Source organism: Armigeres subalbatus, chromosome 2 (genome assembly GCF_024139115.2).
Source record: "Armigeres subalbatus isolate Guangzhou_Male chromosome 2, GZ_Asu_2, whole genome shotgun sequence".
Classification (NCBI taxonomy): domain Eukaryota; kingdom Metazoa; phylum Arthropoda; class Insecta; order Diptera; family Culicidae; genus Armigeres; species Armigeres subalbatus.
In genome coordinates this window covers 233,542,480-233,563,715 of record NC_085140.1, presented here as the reverse complement: position 1 = coordinate 233,563,715, position 21,236 = coordinate 233,542,480, and the positions used below count along the sequence as shown (strand labels likewise).

General features: G+C 37.2%; 1 protein-coding gene across 3 annotated transcripts in view; it reads right to left on the bottom strand.

Moving 5' to 3' along the window:
* LOC134211894 (caspase) overlaps positions 1-21,236 on the bottom strand; it is a 104,977-nt gene that overhangs the window by 72,181 nt on the left and 11,560 nt on the right. Inside the window, exons 2-3 of one of the 3 annotated variants that reach the window (XM_062689267.1) lie at positions 14,497-14,883; positions 6,443-9,979 (exon numbers count right to left, since the gene is read on the bottom strand). In XM_062689267.1, coding sequence (XP_062545251.1) covers positions 9,247-9,979; positions 14,497-14,753 — 990 coding nt within the window. In that variant the 5' untranslated portion in view covers positions 14,754-14,883 and the 3' untranslated portion in view covers positions 6,443-9,246. Of the gene's footprint in view, positions 1-6,442; positions 9,980-14,496; positions 14,884-21,236 lie in introns of those variants that run through there. The other 2 variants (XM_062689268.1, XM_062689270.1) reach the window with 2 other exon arrangements.

Sequence of the window (21,236 nt, the reverse complement as noted above, 5' to 3'; positions counted from 1 at the left end):
GAGGCGGAGAGCGGAGTGACAGAGGCTGGAACTAGCATCACCGGAGTCTCCCCAGCAATGACAGGATATAGCCGGATGCGGGTGGTCGCCGAGCAACTCGATGATATCATCGAATTCGCGAACGCAAGGCAGAACATCAGTAAGGCACTGAAACAGAACCTTTGGGTGCTCGGTCAGGCTGTTCGAGTCGCAAGACAAGAACAGGATGCGTTTATCAGGCGGGTGGTGGGAAAAGATAAGGCCGACAAAGGTGCTCAAACCGATTCCTTCTCCTTCCCTGGAGGAGCAACTATGGCCCAAGAGCAATGTAGGTAAAAACTCAAGATCTCAAAACTCATGGGCGATTCAAATCAAGCGTGAGTTGAAACGCGCCCAACTCAGCACCTTAAAACTCATGGATGAGTTGAATCATCCATTTGAATCATCGTAGTTCTCCTTCGTTCGTCGCATAGAACAATGGGTACTCTTCCATGTATAAGAAATAAATTGCCCAAAATGATTTCAAATGCGTTTTAAAACCGAAATGATTTTTTGGCAAATGAGTGAAATTATGCGTTTTGGCATGAAAAAATCAAGCGTTATGCGTTCTTTTAAAATCGCAGACGATTTCGTTCGTACGAGATAGCTCGTTGATAGAGATTTATGAGTGATTTTACCAACACTGCCCAAGAGGCGATTGATTTCGCCCTGACGGCCAATGAAGAAAATACTGCGCCTAACCCGAATTGGCTCAGGCAGCAATCCGGCGAAGGCGCTCAGAGCAAAGCCAAACAACGTGCGACCATAAAGGCCAACGTCGTTTTGACGGGGCAGATCGGGGTGCAGAGGAGCCCGAAGGGCGTCGACCCGAGAAGGTGACTTCTCGACCCAAAAAAAAAAAGACGAAAGGCACCAACCAGCCAGCTTGTGCCATCGGCACAAGGGTCAGTAGGGCAAAGCGGGAATCGAACGCATCTCGACCGCAAAGAAAGCTGAGGACGGGGATACCCCATAAAGAAGTTCACTCCCATCTGACACAATTCCTGTTAGGCCATGGCTGCTTCCGGCAGTACCTCCACAGGTTTGGACACGCGGAGAGCCCCGTCTACCCTGACTGCCCAGGTGTTGATGAAACTGCAGAGCACATACTGTTCGTATGTCGTCGTTTCGACGTTGAAAGAAGAGCTATGCTAGACGTTTGCGGTCGGGACACAACCCAGGATACCCTTATCCAGAGGATGTGCCAAGCAGCTTTTGAGAAAATCTGGCGCGCCGAGCAGCAGTCGACAAGCATGACTAACTTGTGATTGGTTAGTTAGAGCGAAAACAGGCTGAGCGCGGGGAAGTGAATGAGAGATTTGCACATGTCGAGGTAAAAATGTCGTAGCGGGTGGCAACCGCAGTCGCCACCACGAGGGAAGGCAGAAGAGTGAGCGCATAGGTGTGAGGGTGTCAGTATGGACTGCACATGTCGAGGTAGAACTGTTGGTACCTATCTCTATCGACACCTCGAGACATGGCAGAGGAGAGTAGAGTAGGCATCCAAGTGTGATCCAAGTCACGTGGCATGTCAGAAGTGAGAACCTAAGTTAGTCCCATATGATGTGTCAGGAGGAGTGGCAGGGTGTGTTAGAGTAAGCACCCAAATAAGTCTCAGATTGGTCTGCTAGAGCGTGAATCAGATGGTAGGGTGAGCATCCAAGTCAGTCTCACATGGTGCGTAAAGGGTGAGGACCCAAATTGGACTCACATGGTATTTTAGTGGTGAGCATCCAAATAAGACTCATATGGTGCGTCAGAAAGAGTGCCCAAGTAACCAAAACCTCCTTTGAGAGTACGTTTTTCGATTAAGCAGCTCTGTGAAGCTGATTAAGCGAAAAACGTACTCTTAAAGGAACTTTTGGTTACTTGGGTGTCAGGGTGTGTCAGAGGGTATGTTAGAGAGAGTACCCAAGTAAACCCCATACGGGATGAGTGTCTGAGTAAGCATGAATGAGCGAGTACATCAAGTACTGCTTATCCCCCAGAAGCAATGCTGGGAGGCAGTTCCTGGTGGAACCAGGGTATTAGTAGAGAGGGTAACTCAAGTAACCTTCTGTTGCTTGGGTGGGTTTAGTGGGTCCGGCGTTCCGTCAACCCCACTCCCTGAGTGATAATTTCAGGTGTCTGTTTGCAGATTTGCCTTCATCCCTCTATAAAAAATATAGCCTTTTCGTTACACCTTGGTGTACGAGAAAGGCAAAAAAGACCTAATACGACGGCCCTCCCAGACAGGAGGTTTGCGCATGCCCAATAAGCCGGCTTTAAAACTTATCATTTATTTATTTATTTATTTTATTTCATTACGAACGATATAAGAGATAATACGACTGGATACAATCTACAATGACCTGGGCGAAGAATAAAGTATCACGATTGGAATCTTGGAATATGGAACTGCAAGTCGCTAGGTTCTTTGCATAGCTGGGGCGGGCAATGTATGCCCACTGTTGGACGTCAAAATCGTCATCGGCGACATAAACGCGCACGTAGGAAGGAAGGAAATCAAGCATAATTTTTCATAAGGACGTATGTAACAAAAGTAAATAAAACGAGTTTTTTAATACAACATGACAATCACACGCGACTTTATATAATACGCATCGATTTTACTGATGTTAGATCTTAAAATTCTTTAATTTAATCTTTTTTGCGAATCGACGTGTGTAAAATTTAATATTTTTGAAGTCTCACTGTTACATACGTCGCTTCAACATATGGGAACTAAGAGCGACCTATGTACCAAAAAAGCAAAACAAAACAAAACTGCAGTTGCGTCAATCGTGCACTATGGAAAACCGACCAATGTACAGCGACGTATGTACAGCATTCCGGTGTATGTATAATTTTATCGTTTTCACAGGGAATTTGAATTAACTAAGCTATGATGTGAAGCACGCTTATTAAGTGCCATGTATTGATGCATGCCAGCGGAAAAAATATTGAAAAAAGATTTAGTTTTTAAACAATTTTAGAAAAAGTTTTGCCAACTTTCGGCAAAGGATTTCTCGAATCCTTATAATTGTTACATACGTCGTTATGAAAATTTATGCTTGAAATGTATACATCTGTGATCGGATCGACACCGTACCGAATGACAAAGGCCAACGATGCATGAGCTTTACAGTAGCCACAGCAGTTACAGCATTGACGGAATGGTAGTCCGTGGTACTTTTCCGCCATAAGAATATCCATAACGCCACATGAAGATCACCCACGGAAAAACCAAATCCACCATCTTCTAATCAACCATAACTTCTTCCCCAACATCATGAACGTCCACGCTTACCGCAGTATTCCAGTTAGGTACAACTGGAGAGATATTCGATTATCGCAACCACTGCATTGGGCTGGTATGATGGCGAATGGAGTAGGGGAAAGTTGGGCAAAATGGTCATCCTTAGCAGTAACCCTTGTAAAATATTGAAACTCCTTCTCTGCTGATTTGTCCATGAAACATCTTTATGATGGCATGTCTTTGACATAAGTATCAATAAACACTGATTAATGACGTTTCAGTATCTTTTAAACTGGTTTCAAAAAAGATGTTTTTATTATGCTTATGTTTACCATATGGGGCGATATGGCCAATCCCTCGGGGCAAGACAAGCAAGGATCAATAATTATATCAAAAGTGTGCTGAATTTAATTAGAACGGGTGACACATTTCTTGCACTTCTAGGGATTATGTTATCAAATGATGCTTCACTTGAAAATGTTGCATTCCATGTTGATTTGTAGACCACTGGCTCTACGACAATATTTGAATTTGCCTAAAACTATTTTTTATACGATTAAAACCATAACCGTTGTTTTAAATCATCTCTGATTCAGGCAGAAAATATTGTGATGATTTTTGAAATGCATTGAAGGGTTAAGCGACTCTTAATCCTGGAGATGACCTTGTTCCTAATACAGTTGGCAGTACCGCCTCAAGTCGACATATATCCGAAGATTTAAATCATTTAGATTATAATTAGTCTAAATCTCCTCAAATTATTAATATAGATAGGCTTTAGTTTTTTTTTTTTTTTTTTTTTTTTTTTCGAGAGTTGACCAGTTGTAGTCTTAATAGACTGGTATCTCGGCTGGGCTCTCCATGTGATACACAATACTAGCAGACGACTCAAGCTATGTTGCTCACTAGGTCACTGCGGCCTGGGTTTGTATTGTGATCATACCGATACATTATTCTTTCTATCTACAGTCTGTCAATTATAAACCGAACAAATAATGGAAGCTCAACATGTACATAGATGTTTTCTGAATAAGTAGTTAACATGTAAATTTAATTATTAGTTACTTGGAGCCGACATTCAATACCTAATAGTAGTCTATGTTGACAACGGGTGGTACTGTTGCCATTTCCAAGTAACAATTTCGAATAAAGATGTAATGATATCATTCTGGTAGGATAGTTTCAAAATAGATTAATTAAAGTACTATTGTAATAAATGTACACATTGAAGAGCTTCCCTTATTTAAACACGGTTGAGTATCGGATGTTTGTCAATACGTCGTCGAGTTAATTGTATCCTATCAGTCACAGTAATGTCATATGTTAAAGTTTCAGTAGTCTAATAGTGATCATTATACAAAATTTCTGTCCAGTTGTTCCGTAATTGCTTTTTTTTTTTTGTCAAGTTCTATTCCCTTTTCTAATATTCAAACCTTTATTATTTATTAAAATAATGAGGTCTAAAATTCAGTTATTCAGATTCAGGGTATACAATATCTTCTATATAATAAAAATGAGTTGAGATTTCCTTCCTGACGATTTAACTCGCAAACGGGTTGACCGAATTGCAAGATTTTTCCCCTAATCGATTCGTTTTGAGATTCGCAAGGTTTGTGTATACAAAAAGTTGGTGAATTTATCGGGGAAATGTAAAAAAATCATTAGAACACAATTTTGGGTCAGCTGTTGAGAAAAACAAAACAAAAGCAAAAAATTGATCTAGAGTGCGGTGCTGCCAATAATTCATTGTGACATTTGCAACACCCGGGCAAAGCTGGGTTACTTTCGCTAGTTCAATATAATAGTGGATGAACGCATCATATGGTCTATCCTCATTTCCGTAAGTGGTCAAGTTATTAGTCTTGTAGCAATAATAGTGGTACTAGTTATTCTCTATCTTGTGAGTACAATGGTCTCAATTAACTATTCTAACTCTGTCTCTTGTCTTTCTGTCCACCGATGGTCATGTATTTATTTTCGTTTTTTATTATTTATTTGATATCATTAAATTTCAGTCATTTATTTTACTATCGGTCATTTATTTTATTATAAGGTAAAGGTCAGCGAATTTGTCTTAATACGAGAAACACTAGGTCATGTCCCCTATATATCCGCTAATTTTTCTAACTAACCTAATAGAAGGAAGAGAGAAACAGTTTTTTGCGTTGATCCATGCAGCTAGAGAGACTAAAATAAAAAGATTATCGAGAAGATATAATAGATACATTCACTATCCCCAATGCCAAATTAGTAAATCTACAAATTCTACTTTTCACTACTAAAATTCTACTTCAGCTATACGGGTACAAAATGAATTATTGTTAGCTACTACTACAAGTATAAATAGATGTATGCTATTTGGATAAGCGTTTGTTTCAGGGTCTTGTTAGTATTAGAGTTATGTTAGTTAGACCCCTACTGAGCCCTGCCGGCACCTCCAAATTTACCAATAGGCAGTTGTTGTTAGATCGTGCGACACTAACCATTAGTTAACTTGGAGGCATGGTACCTCAAGTGTTTGGTATGACTGTTGACCTTATTTAAGTAAGATGTGATAAAAGTTTCTCTACGGAGCTTATTTTCAAATCATAACCATTAAAATAACGATATTCTTGTGAAGGAGATATAAAAAATGGAAAAATATCTTAATTTTTTAATTTAGTGTTGAACTTAACCTTTGTTTGAAAAAAGCACTCTGTTAAACAACAAAAATAAAAATAAAATAAAAATCTTTTTAAGACACTTGAAATATCAACGTCAAGCCCCTTATCCATGGACAGGGATTAATATAGATAGGCTTTAGTTATATAAAAACCGTGGTAAATATTAATTTGTGCTCAAAAATTAATCATTTAGGCTTCAAACCATAAACTAGGTAACTACAACATTATAAGAAAATTCGATTTTCGACTAAACCTTCTTAAAATCAATACTTTATAATCACTCCGCATAATCAAATACAGTTCTCGGTCCATCTACAAAACGGTCATTAGACCGCAGACCTCGCGGTTGTCGATGTGCAGCTATGGATTGAGCAGAATAGAGACTATTTTTTAACACAACATATGCATTCAGACCTTAGTTTACAGCCCGTTAGGTATTCGTGATTGAATAATCGTGAATCGTGAATCGAGTGCATCCATTATTATTTTTCCATTTGGCTTTCGGCTGTTTTAGGTGAAATTATAACATGACAAAAAGTTTTACATTTGTTTCATCAAATTTGTCCGAACACCTTATCCTAAACGTTGAAAATCACAATTATTTAACATCGAATTTCATCACAAATGTGTATTCTGGTTTTGTACGGCCACAACGTTCATAAATTCATCAATATAAATATTATCTACCAACTACTTCATGAGAACAGTCTGATTGCATTTGATTGTGTGCTGATTGTTTGTTTTATATTTTAATTAAATATATCTATGTGTAGTTATTATGTAAAATATCTATGTTTTGATAATATTCCTGCTTTTCTACTTGCATTTTAACACTTTAAAATTTAAATATCACTTTAAAACAGTACGGTAAAATGTTCCTTTATCTGGTACACGTTAGAGTGTTCTTCAATATCCAGAAATCAGAAAGTACAATAACTTCCGGACGGGAAAGTATGAAAGACTATATCTTAGTTGCCTATATAGTAATAGCTTGCATGCGCAACTATAGACTAGATCCTTGCTGAGGTTTGAGAAACGTATTTTGTTAATTCTAGATGGAAACCTTGAATAAGAGATAAATATAAAACAGTGATTTCCAGAAGTAGACCATTATAATCCAATCCTAATATATTTAAACAGCGGAAGATCTTTTAAAGGGCTATGTCGTTATTGGGAAGGTTCCATTAATTACATAACGCATAAATTGGCAATTTTCAACCCCCCGTCGCCCCTATGTCTCACTTTTTGTATGGAGCATCCAAAAAAAATGTATGGATTGTCACACTTCGGGCAAACCCCCCTTCCTCCTCTAAGCGTTACGTAAATTGGGACGCTCCCTAATATAACCTCGAACAAAAATAAAAATAAAATAAAATTATTTTCTATGTCTGAAACTGGATTATGCATAAGCACAAATGTGAAAGAGATGATTCGGAAAAGGTATTAAAGGGTAACCACTCCCTTCGGTGGGCTTTGTTCCCACAAAACTAGTACGCTAGACAGGTACTTTCCCGTGCTTTCCTTACTAAGCTACGAAGTTTAGTAGGGAAAGCACCTGTCTAGCGTACTGGTTTCGTGGGATCAAACCCTATCGAAGGGAGTGGTTACCCTCCAATACCTTTTCCGAACTAAATCTATCACATGTTGTGCATATGCATAATCGAGTTTTAGATATAGTAATTAATTTCTACTTCGGGTGGCTGAATACCCGGAACGCAGGCAATTAACTTTGAATGTACCAAAATTATTTTGCTCCGCTGCTGCTAAACACATTATCACAATATTATACTGCCGTCATACGCATATTTGTCCCATGTTTGCTGGGATTTCCTATGTACATGGGACATTTATGCGTAGAACGGCAGTATAGTACTAAAATATACTATAGATCACTGCCTTACACTGACGAAAGATAAAAAAAAACTATACTGCCCAGATTCGCTTAGGAATCCCATGTCGATTTTTGATGATTTTGATTTTTTTTTTCAGAAACCATGGAACTGAATGAAGGGTTAAATTCGGTTTTTGACGCAGATGGATTTTGCAGGACTGTGCAAAATTATTCTACTTTTCTCTTCCTGCATGGTGAATATTTTGATACCATGGTGATATTTTGATTTTGTTAGTTTCAAATTGTGAAAAAAATAGACCGAAAAGAACGGTTTACTAATTATAAAGCGCTGTGAAAAACTTGCATATCCGACCACTTGGAACGCTACTATCTCTAAAATGCCCCATTTTTAAATGATCTAGGCTTTATTGGTTTTTTTTTAAATTTATTCATGTAAAAGGAGTTTAAAAAAATTAACGGCAAATTATTCAAGTAGGAGAAAACTGACTTTTGAACTGAGAAAACAGACATGGGACTCTTATGCAAATATGGGCAGAATATGTTATAATATGGCAGTTAGTCAGTTAACTATGGAAGAATATGGGCCAGCAATGGCAAATGTTTTTATTTTGAAATATATCTATCTGTTAAGTCGGAATGTTACCAGTCGAGAAGACGTTTAACATTTGAAGCTAGGTCTCAGAATGGTCACAAAAACATTTAGAAGTTACTGCCAAGTAACGGAAGACCTTATCAAAAAAAAAACTTCGCATCAAATACATCATATACAGAAGTATGTCTTTCATACGCTCCTTTGTTTACTATTCAAAGTGTAACCTGAACTGAGTGTTTTAGCAAATACAATTGCACAGTGCAACTCAATTATACTTTCTGTAGAATGTCTATATTGGAGGGATGTCCTTCAATTGGATTGCCATTAAATCCCAAATGGAAATCCAAAAGTAATTGGGGTAAGAGAGTTAAAGAATATACATGACAGCTATCAGTATGCAATTTACGAAATACTCCACCACAACACAACACAGCGGAACGTAATGTCTATGCTGGAGGGATGCATCGAAATGCTAAATTCTACTGCCGAACTAGTTAACTCTTAAGAGTAAAAGATCCGTACTAGATTCGAACAAATTTCCAATGGTGATGTGAGAAAATACTGTACAGATTTATTGAAGTGACGTGATGTATTCAAAACTTTTGAATTAGAAACGAACTTGTTAGAATGTATTAGCTAAATGCCCAAAGATACAATTAAATTTATTGACACTAACTGGAATTAACGATATTTATTTTTTATGAGCGATCAACTTTCTGAGTAATTTTTTAAATGATGCTTCTATGCGTAGTTTTTGTAGTAGTGACAAACCCTATCTAGTTCAGTTCGATATTTTTCTTTATAAGTAATTATAGTGGAAATTTGTCCAATACGTATAAGTAATACAATATTTTGAGTGCTTTTAGTGCCTAAGTTGATTATTTTAAATGCTTTTCTTAGATGGAGAACTTTGCCCGCTACTGTTCTGATCCAATATTTTCCTGTTCAACCCTACTACAATCTTACTGAAGTTACTATCTTTAATATCAATAAAGTCCGCCAGAAAGACATTTGATTTGGGTTTGTCATCAGCAGTAAATGGTCCAGGTGTTTGCAATTTTATCCAATCGGTGAGCTTTTTGTCCACCTCCTTAGCACATGTTGATCGTAGCGAAGACAAGAATCTAGGGACTATATATCGTACGCTAGGCGTTAGAACGCACTGTGAGACAAAGCCGGATTCTGGGTTACGTTGATTCAAACTTTCATCGAGATATTGTCGTAGCTGTTTCACGCTGACTTCATTAGGCCACGGTGTAGGCCAGTCGTAACTAAGCCAGAAACGGTCATTAACGCATGCATCACTTCGATACACTATTAGCACCTGTTGCCCGTTCTCGGTTGCTGCTTCCAGTGTACAATCCTTAAGTTGATTTACGTTGCGCGAGTAGATCTTCTTATCGAAAATCCTGTTTAGCTCTGCCGAAAGGACACAGTGGTCGGTCGGATTGAAAAGGTAGAAGTGTTGACAGTCTAGTATGATAAATTCGCGTGGATGAGATCGCAGGAAGTTTTTCAACTGTTCTAATGGTTCCGTAATTTCCTCGCAGAAAAGCCCATGCACAAAGTAAAACTTGTTCTCCGGCCTTTTCATGCAAATCCTCAAATCGAAATATCTGTGATATGTGATATTTTTGAACAATAATATTCAACGTGGTTAGTATCACCTATGTCATGACGACTACTAATACTAACGAGCAAGTGACAAATGATAAATGACCGGGGTTCTGCACAAATCGCACCAAGCGCCAATAAAAAAATACCAATTTTTCTGCCCAAGCTGTCGATTAGCAGATTTAATTGATTAAAAATCGTATTGGATTCCCCACTACCCCATAACTTCGTTTTACTTTTACGATCAAAATATCACAAGCAAGTTAATAAGCCGCTTGGTGCGTTTTAACAGAACCCCGACCTAATGGTAGTCGGAATTTTAGTGTCATATTTTTGTGTTTGCGTCGCTGTCGAAATTATGGCATCAATTCAAGACAAAATTTTCAAAACGACTTATCTGCTTTTGTAAACAAAGATTCAAACGACGATTTAACGAATCTGATAGCTCTCCCACGCAAACCAACGCCATCAATAGGTAGGTGAAGGATTCCGCTTCCTGTTGATGGTGTTGGTTTGCGTGGGAGAGCTACCAGATTCGTCAAATCGTCGTTTGAATCTTTGTTTACAAAAGCAGATAAGTCGTTTTGAAAATTTTGTCTTGAATTGCAGTTTATGAATGAAAATGTCGTGTGGCTTTGTTTTCGCCAATCGTATGACGGGCCCGTCGGGGAATGTTTATCTATTAATATACTATGGGGTTGAAGGTATTGCGATTGCAATGAAAAAAAAATGTACGAAAAGTTATGTCGAATAAACAATTGAGGGGGTCAAACGCAAAGGGGTGTAAGTGACAAAAACTTAATTTTGAGAAAAATGAGTGCAAAGTTTTTCAATAATTTTTCTTTTCATACAAGCTGTATGGAAATTCAAACAATTACTAATTTTCTGTGAATTTTCACATGTTTTATAAACAACGTACAAACTATATCAACATATTGCCGCAAATCTCTAGAACCAAAGCATTGTTTGCTATAGTGAACTAAATTTTGACTAAAATGTCACTTACACCCCTCTGCTTCTAAATAAATTTTGATTTACAATGGCAAGTAGAAGTAGTCTAGTTTATGAATAGTATTATGTTCATTTGTGTTGCACTTCTATTCTAGTGATTATGCATTGTTGGACGTTAGATAACAGAATCCAACATTTTGTGCCGTGGCAAGTGCTGGCAGCGTTTGTTTACGAAAGTAACAGCGTTGCTAAATCGTCTGGAAAAGTATTCGCACATCTCTTAATATAGGATCCCTACGTTTAACCATCGCGGCTTGCCGAGTTGTAAGAATGAATAGCTACTGGCTCAATTAAAAAAACGCTTCTGCCTCACTTACCATAACCAATCTGACAAAAAAAACTGTTGTAGAAAAAAAAATGTTAACAGATCCCAAGATGTCGAACTGGATTACAGTTCAACAGGGTTCAACGAGCTTGTAGCAAAATCGAATCATGTAAATTCGGACCTTTGCGGACTTCGCGATTTGAGCATAGAGGTGCATGATTTTGTGAACAAACATTGAAAATTAATTTTAAATATCTTGGCTGTACATATGCACAGCACATGTTTCGAAATGAACAAATTGATATGAAATTTGCGAAAAAAGAATCCACGTGTTTTGGAGGGACTCGAACCTCCTACTCTTTAGATAGACGTGATAACCCCTACACAACAAGACCACTTAAAGGTTACGTTTGCGGAAAAGCCATCAGAATCCGAGTACCAACCTCCACCGCGGTTAGCTCTTTTATGCCAATTGAATATCTCAAGCTCTATCTGGTAAAAGGGCGAATGTCACAAGAGAGAATTCTCTTCGTCGACTTCCCCTCTTTTAAATAAAAGTGACAAGCAGTAGATTTCTTTGCAGTTTATCACCTCAGAATGCATGTTCGCATTGTTTTCTATTGTGCTGAGGTGATAAACCACAAAGAAATCCGCTGCTTGTCACTTTTATTAAAAAGAGGGGAAGTCGACGAAGAGAATCCTCTCTTGCGACATTTGCCCTAATTCCAGATAGAGCTTGATCTTTCGGATGCTTGATTTGTCCAATCTCACATGTGCTTTACGTTTGTATATCCACAGTCAAGCGAGTTCACATTGTTTATTAAACGAAAGGATCGCACTCTATACCCCCAACAACGGGCTGGGCGGATTAGAGTGTGATTGATTTTTAACAAAATATATTTAACAAAAAATGGTTTTCGTACGGCCGAGTTGCCGAATAAAATGCAATTAATTGAAAATCAAATTCCTTCTAAACAAAGCACTTCCTGAGAAAATCACATTATGTACCTATCAGACATCGTTCACACCGCAAAAATCGGAAGACTGCGGTGGGCCGGGCACGTAGCCAGAATGTCGGACAGTAATCCGGTGAAAATGGTTCTCGACAACGATCCGACGGGAACAAGAAGGCGAGGTGCACAGCGGGCAAGGTGGATCGATCAGGTTGAGGGCGATTTGCGGACCCTCCGCAGACTGCGTGGTTGGCGAAGTGCAGCCATGAACCGAGCTGAATGGAGAAGACTTTTATGTACAGCACAGGCCACTCCGGCCTTAGTCTGATAATAAATAAATAAACCTATCAGACAATATCAACCATCTTTTATCAGATAGTGATGATGCCTTTCTCGTGCACTCCGTATATTTGTCTACTATCTATCGAGGGTACGCCGTTTGGCATAAAATAATTTGGCATACTTGATTAAAAATAATATATACTCAGAAAAATTACTATTCTTTCAGAATAGGTATTGGCATTTATATAAATTATAATTACAATATGATTTTTCCCTTCATCTACACTTACATAGGCTGTTCTTTCAGTTTAGATGGCTACACTTTAATAATTGATATTCTTATCAACGATTTAGGTTCTTTTCAATTTCCAAGAAAATTCTGTCAAAAACCGTATTCCATTTGAATCTTTTTTCCAGAATATATTTATTAATTCCGAGGAAACCATTCCTCAGAACGTTTTTTTTTTTTGTCTTTATTTAGGAGACTTGCAGCCCGAGGCTGGCTCGTCTCCGGGAAGGGTATCCTCAGAACGTATTATTCCCCAAAAAGTGAAAGTAAAGGTCATTCTTTTTTATTGAATTTTCGTTTGTATCACTTTTTTAAATCAAACGGTCACTCGAGATAAGGAGAAACGCGTGATGTGGTCTTTCTTTTAAAGCACGGGTTTGCTAGGTGCAATGCGAAATGGAGACTATTCTTTCTTTTAAATTACGAAATAGCTCGGGACAATGCAAAAGAGTTGATGATGCCTTATTTTAAAACATGTAGCAATGCAAAAGGGGAGCCCATTCCTTCTCTAAAATTACGCGATTGCTCAGGATAATTCAAAAAAAAATTATGCTGTCTTCTTTTAATGCACGCATTTGCTCGGTGCAATGGAAAAATGGGGGAGATCATTCCTTCTGTAAATATACGCGATTGCTCTGGATAATGCAAAACAGTTGATGATGCATGATTTGAAAGCATGCATGTTGCCTTCTTTATTGTAAATATCAAGTAGTCTATGTTGAAGTCCAGCTTTAAGTTGCGTAAAGAATATGATTATTGAAAATAAGATAATTTTCATTGCGTTATACCAAACGATCATTATGCGAAACCACGAAAGCCACGTGCCTTATCGCTGAGCTACGGAAGGTTTCCCCGCTAAACAACAAGAAAATATGCATCTGGCCGATCAATGGCCAAAGTATATCTTTTTATAGCGAAAGGAGAATCAGGCAAATGTCCGCATAAGTTAAAACAGCTTAATGCAATTCTGCCTTTCGTGATTATACCTTTTGTTATTCCGCCTTTCGTGTTTCTGCCTTTTGTATCGTTCCGCCTTTCGTATTCCGCCTTATGTGCTTTCCGCCTTTCGTAGGACACCCCAATTTGACTGCATTCCCCGTCGAATGCAACTTGTTGCGAGTGAATCGGATAATGCTAATTTCCAAAAAGTGTGTCTACAAATTTTTTACACATACAGACATCACCTCAGTTCGTCGAACTGAGTCGATCGGTATATAACACTATGGGTCTCCGGGCCTTCTATCAAAAGTTCTTTTCTGGAGCAATCATATAGCCATTCGGTACAACTTTGTTGTATGAGAAATGCAAAAACGTTTACATTCTACGAAATCAGTCAATTACTTGTCTATAAAATCATGTACGCCCAAATCACTCGAATTATGTCCCACTATTGATTTTCCATCAATAGTATCTAAATGACTGATCTTCCTAATCTTATGAAAGCAATTTAAAAATAATGGTTACTATCATATTACTAACATTAGCGTTTTGGCATCTAGTAACTTCTGACGCTTAGAATAGAATGGATGTCAAAGAGGTAACGGTCAGCATGATTGGTTTTGTGGTATATGAATATGAGGAATGGATAGTAGCTGGATAAAACAATAAATGGAAGTGAATTCATATAATGTCGATAACTTATCTAATCACCGTAACGATTGATTGAAAATTATCTGTCACAAATATTTCGCAAAGAGATATATCAAAAGTATTACTTACCGAATACCGCTTTTCAGCTGGTCTACCACATCGTATCGCTGCGTAACGGCCCAACGGCGTACCACACAGGGAATAAACTTGTTTAATGTTTCCACGACCGGTTCGGCATCCGGTGCCACAGGAGATTTTCTTGTTATTCCGTACGACATGGTGTCATGAGATCCCGGAATTGCCAGATTTATTATTGGCACTGCCCTCAGTTCTGGCGGAAGTTTGCCCATCCAGTTTTCCAAATCTTCGGTGAAATCAGTTGTCATGGTGAAGCAAGGCCTGATGGAAAATTCTGCACGTCCAACAATCACAAGCACAAGTTGTTCGCGAACAGCACTGTAGTTTGGTCCCAAGAAGAATGCTTACGATATATTACCCGCCTGCAGGAATATATATCTGTAAAATTAATGGTATATGTTGAAGATAAACAATGATACAAAGAAATAGAAATGTCTATAGAGGTGAACCACGTCCAAGAAGAGGCACAAATTGATACAGGTAGAAATATATCCTTCTGCTGTTTTTGTACACTGTTTCCGTAAATGCTATAGGATTGCTCTAAAAAATAAAAACATTTGATAGGAGGACTAGACACCCTTAATGTTATTTTATATACCTATCGACTCAGCTTAACCAGCTCAACAAACTGAGGTTTCTATTGCATGGTTCATCGTGACCAGTCCGAGGTTGCTTTTATTTATAATAAAGTAAAAAAAACATTATTACAATAAGCCTCGCCTATTGATGCATGTTTATATGCTACCGTTATTAATTGCATTAAATCCATAAACAAAATTTAACGGTGTTAAACTAAATCTTAATTAAAAACCCAGGATAATCCACCTAGCGGTGATGATGCCTTTCTCGTGTATTATAAAGCAAGAAAACACATAAGAGTAAGAAGAAAAGCACATAAGAGAGGTCAAAATTGCACTTTTTGGAAATAGATTCAGTTATTTCCATCAATTCACATTTATTTGCGTTCATTTGAATGCATTGTAGGAGGTTTAGAAAAAAAATCGGGGGGACCTTTGGGAAAAATGGGGGAAAAACAATGTTATTTTAATAACTCCGGAACGCAATGGCCTCACATTTTTTTGTACACACACACATACATACAGACATCACCTCAATTCGTCGAGCTGAGTCGAATGTTATATAACACTATGGGTCCCCGAGCCTTCTATCAAAAGTTCGGTTTTGGAGTGATCATATAGCCTTTACGTATACGCGAAAGGCAAAAACACCCTACTAAAGCTTTAAAAAATATATAAACTAACTTTGTTTTTTTTTTATTTATCGGGTATTTAGGGGCTACGAAATAGTGAGATGACATCTGTGATGGAGCTGGTTACAGCTTACAAATTCCACTACTCACGCTTCTATGCTAAGCTTCATTGACGATACCATCAGTGAATTTGGGGGTGATAAAATGGGAAATGTGACAAAGTATCCCAAAATACCTGTAACTTCTTGTCAAAAAGGTTTACAAAATTTTTAACAGGTGCTCAACAATGATTAACCTTTTGTCTGTGCTCTGGGGTCAATATGACCCCAGGCCACTTTGAGTGGCTGCCATTTTTTTAGTTTTCAACCGATTCTCCTAATTTTTGGTAGTTTGGTAAAATTCTCCGAGATCTGTCTCCTAGGTGCAAATTCGCTTGAAAAATCTTGAAAATATGCGCTACAGTGTACTTTTTTCAAAAAACTTACGTTGTCTGTGCTCTGGGGTCAAATTGACCCCAAATTGAAATTGCTATAACTTTGTTAATGTTTGGCCAATTTTGAATTTTTGGGACTGTTTCGAAAGATAATTTAATCATCTTTCAGGTTGTTCCCAAAGATTGACCATAGGTGGGCGGGTACATCGCAGGGAGGGGTTTTCGTAAAAAAGGGTACTAATTATTTATTCCGTCACATGACAGCCCATTACCACCAGACGACCTTTGATCAAGACGCCATTTTCACAAATTTTAAATTTGTGCGATAAGAATATTTACACTGAGGATAATTCTATATATCGGAATATCTTGAGTAGTCTAAAATAATGAATTCAAATATACCACCACTTGGCGGCCAAGTTCTAAACTTATCAACGCCTCATGCCAAAGCACACACCTTCCTGCATAAACTTTAAAAAAGGTGCAGTTCAAAATGGGTAGGATTTTCGGATATAAGTAAAATAATCATGAAAAATCACTGTTTTTGTACCCTTGTTCACTAAAACCCCTCCCCGCGATGTACCCGCCCACCAATAGTCAATCTTTGGGAACAACCTGAAAGATGATTAAATTATCTTTCGAAACAGTCCCAAAAATTCAAAATTGGCCAAACATTAACAAAGTTATAGCAATTTCAATTTGGGGTCAATTTGACCCCAGAGCACAGACAACGTAAGTTTTTTTGAGCACAGTCAGAAGGTTAATAAACCATAGGCGATGAATGTTATTTCATGAAAATCCTTGTCGTTTACGGTATTATTTACAAAAATAAAAACAGCGACGAAAATTTTCAAAATGTTTTGAGGTGACAAAACCGAATCGAAAACGTGATAGAATCGGGTCAATTTGAATAAAAAAAATCGAGACCGAGAGCGTAAAGATGGGTCGGTCTCACATTACGAAAAAGCGGAGACGAAATCTGCAATCAACCAATGGACTGGGATCCGACGTGGCAAACATTGTTATTGGCGGCATCAGGCCATTACGCCGAAGGCCGTTAGGACGAAGGCACGAAGGTCATTGGGCCGAATGAGAAGTAAGAAGTAATATGTGAGAAATGAGAATTGAGAAGTCAGTTCCTTTCTACTTTATTCTTCTTCTTTCTTCATTCATCCTTCTCTTTTCTTCCTTTTTCCATTTTCCTACTTTCTTCTTCCTTCATAATTATTCTTTCGTTATTCTTGCTCTTTCCTTCTTTCTTCTGCCTTTTCTTTTCTTTCTTTTTCGTTCCTTCTTCTTTCTTATTTTATCCTTCTTCCTTGTTCCTTATTGGTTACTATCATCTTTCTTCTCCCTTTTTCTATTTCCTTCTCCAATCTCCCTTCTTCCTAATTTTTTCGCACTCTTCCTTTTTCTTCTTTTTCTTTCTTCTGCTTCTCTCTTTCTTGTTTACCTTCTTCTTTCTTGCTTCTTGAAAGGGGAATTTTCCCTCTTTCTTCTCACTTCTCATTTCGCATTTCTCCCTTTCCTATTTCTCACTTTTTAATTTTCATTTCTTACTTCCCACTCCTTACATCTCCATTCTCACTTCCCACAGTTCACTTTTTACTTTTTATTCGGCATAATGACGTAAGGTACTCCGGGGCAAGTGAAAATACGGGGTAAGTGGGTACTATGGCTGCCAAATAATCTGTGAACGTTTTTACTGGTAACACTGTTCTAGAAAGATGAAGCAGAATTATCAACGAATTCGCCTGACACAAAAAAAAAATGGAATCAAAACCATTTGCGACACCATACTAATGGTATTGTTTAATCATGACTTTAAACTACCGGCAAAATCTATCACTTTTATTTTAATTCAATAGATTTTCAACAAAATAGTCGTTCCTAAATTCATCATTGATGTGGAAAGTGAATATTTTGAGCAATTAAATAATTGTGTGACATCAAAAACGATTTAAAAGTTTTGATTAAAGCCAAAATCAGCAATTTTCACTTTCCCTTGATTTTTAACATACATGGGGCAAGTGGGACATATTTGAACAACATTTTCGATAGGGTTATTTTACCTGTTTTTAGATTGTTGTCTAGTGAAAAATAACTTCGACACTCATATGTCATATATCATGAATCATATGCAGTTGATATCGTTAGTTTAGTTGTTAAGAAGTAGTGTACAGTTGATTTACCTAATATGTATTTTACTTTCTGAAAATTATCTCCCTCATGGAAGAGAGCAATGGTTATATCTATGCCAAATTCTCCGTTTACAGTGCAAACAATCTTCTTATTCTACAATAGATCAACAGGATTTGTCTTGTATTTTGTTATTTTTAAACTTCGCATCAGATTAACAGATTTCAAGATAAATAGTGCTTAAGACATGAATTGGCCATTTCGTTCTATTACAAATTTACAACACCGCCTGAATAAAAACGTTCCTTTTAAGGTTCTAGTTTATGTAATAATTTGTGTTAAACAGAGAAACATTTATTCGAAAAGTGATCAAAGATTTGCTTATCTCTTCCATCTAACACATTTGGTAAGAAAGTAAGTTAAGGTACCCCGGGGCAAGTGAAAATACGGGGTAAGTGGGTACCATGGCTGCCGATTAATCGGTGAACGTTTTTAATGTTAACAATGTTCTAGAAAGATGAAGCAGAATTATCAACGAATTCGCCTGACACAAAAAAAATTGAAATCAAAACCATTTGCGGCACCATACTAATGGTATTGTTTAATCATGACTTTAAACTACCGGCAAAATCTATTACTTTTATTTTATTTCAATAGATTTCCAACAAAATAGTCGTTTCTAAATTCATCATTGATGTGGAAAGTGAATACTTCGAGGAATTAAATAATTGTGTGACATCAAAAACTATTTAAAAGTTTTGATTAAAGCCAAAATCTGCAATTTTCACTTTCCCTTGATTTTTAACATACATGGGGCAAGTGGGACATATTTGAACAACATTTTCGATAGAGCCATTTTACCTGTTTTTAGATTGTTGTCTAGTGAAGAATAACTTCGACACTCATATATCATATGGATCTGAATCAAATGCAGTTGATATCGTTGGTTTAGTTGTTAAGAAGTAATGTACAGTTGATTTACCAAATGTGTATTTTACTTTCTGAAAATTATCTCCCTCATGGAAAAGAGCAATGGTTATAACTATGCATTTTTTCCGTTTACAGACACAAACAATCTATTTTACACAAACAATCTATTTATCCTTCAATAGATCAACAGGTTTTGTCTTGTGCTTTGTGATTTTTTAACTTCGCATCAGATTAACAGATTTTTAGATAAATAAAGTACTTACGACATAAATTGGCCATTTCGTTCTATTACAAATTTACAACACCGCCAAAACGTTCCTTTTGAAGTTCTAATTTGTGTAATAATTTATGTTAAACAGATAAACATTCATTCGAAAAGTGAACAAGGATTTGCTTATCTCTTCCATCTAGCACATTTGGTTAGAAAGTAAGCTAATGTAAAATCAGACAACAGACAATTAAAAAGTAAACTGGCTGTTGTCTTGTTTTTATATTTGCCAACATTGTAATCCCTTTTTTGCCAAAAACAAAAGTCTGACAAGCAATAAAACTCCATCCATGATCTGAAATACTATAACTCAGAAATTATATGAACATTATATCTTCATTCTTCAAATTAGCTTCGTTCGACAGTATAGAGCAGAATAGGTCCCACTTGCCCCGTTTGAAGGGGTAAGTGGGTCCCACAGGTAAATTTATTTATGTCACTACCAATATTTTTGTAACTGAATAAATGGCTTACAACACATCTACACTTCAATAACGGAAGCATATAATGATGTATCCGTGGTTAATGTCCTGAAATGCCCTGTTTTCTAAGTATGCGTTAGCGATTTTGCTGAACTAGCGTTTTTTTAGGTCCCACTTGCCCCGGGGTACCTTAATGAATGTTCGGCCTGATTTTGATAGGCGGCCCCCACCTAGATTTTTGAGAGATTTTTAATTCTTCTTTGGATTCAAACCCTGCCCATGTCACATTCATTAGTTCCTACGCTCTGAGGAAAATCTATGCTAACTGCGTTTCTCCTGGTTGACCTCACGTTCGTTTACGTGCAGTTTATACTCGATTAGTATAACCTACATATCCTCGCCGTGTAACGATTTAATCTTGCATAGATTACTTTTTCACTGATTAACAGCAAATATTTCGAATGTTTGCTGTAATACAGTAATATAGTTTGCTGAACATCACCCAGCAAGTTCGATTTTGACGTTTATGCTGAAATACAGTAATCTGTAATAAAAATAATACTGGAAACCAGCAAACCGTTCTATCTGACATTCATCCATCAAAATTATTGAAACATGTTCAAACATATTTTTCTACGGAGCGAGTCTGTTTGGCGTGCAAATTGTGTCGCGGTTTGGCGAAACAAGCAAATATTTTTGGCGGAGTTTTTTAAGAGCTTTTGGTAAGATGATTTTGAACACAATTCCAGACGCTTACAACACTTATCTGGAAGATTGCTTATTGAAAAATGAATTTGATTTTCTTATTTCTATTCCTTTTCCGACAGATCTATTCGTGTTATGTAAAACCAGGAGCCATGACATATTGCAAAAGACGACACCTAAATATTCCATTGTGTTGTGCCACACAAATAATGTTTAAATAATGTTTGAAAGCACCGGTTTATGTATAATCTATTTATTATGCATCTCAAAAGAAAAAAAAACAAATTATATCTTAAAAATGCTGAAAATACAGCAAACGGTGTTTCTAAACAAATTGCTGGAAATCAGCATTTTTTTTTTTGCTGGTTTACCAGTAATTTATTTTGCTGAAAAAATTGCTGGATGAACAGCACAAAAAAATCTGCAAAACTTTACTGGATTCCAGCGAAAAAAAAAAATAGTTTGTAGGGTAATTTCGATCAGTGTTGGTAAAAACTCAAAATAGTAAACTAGTAGAAAATACGAAAAGCAAAACATTGTTTTAGCTGGGATTTCTTTTAGCTTTTTTTTCTCTTAACCTGGGATACTTGTGTGAGATATCGTTCCATGAGGTGGCCATAAACT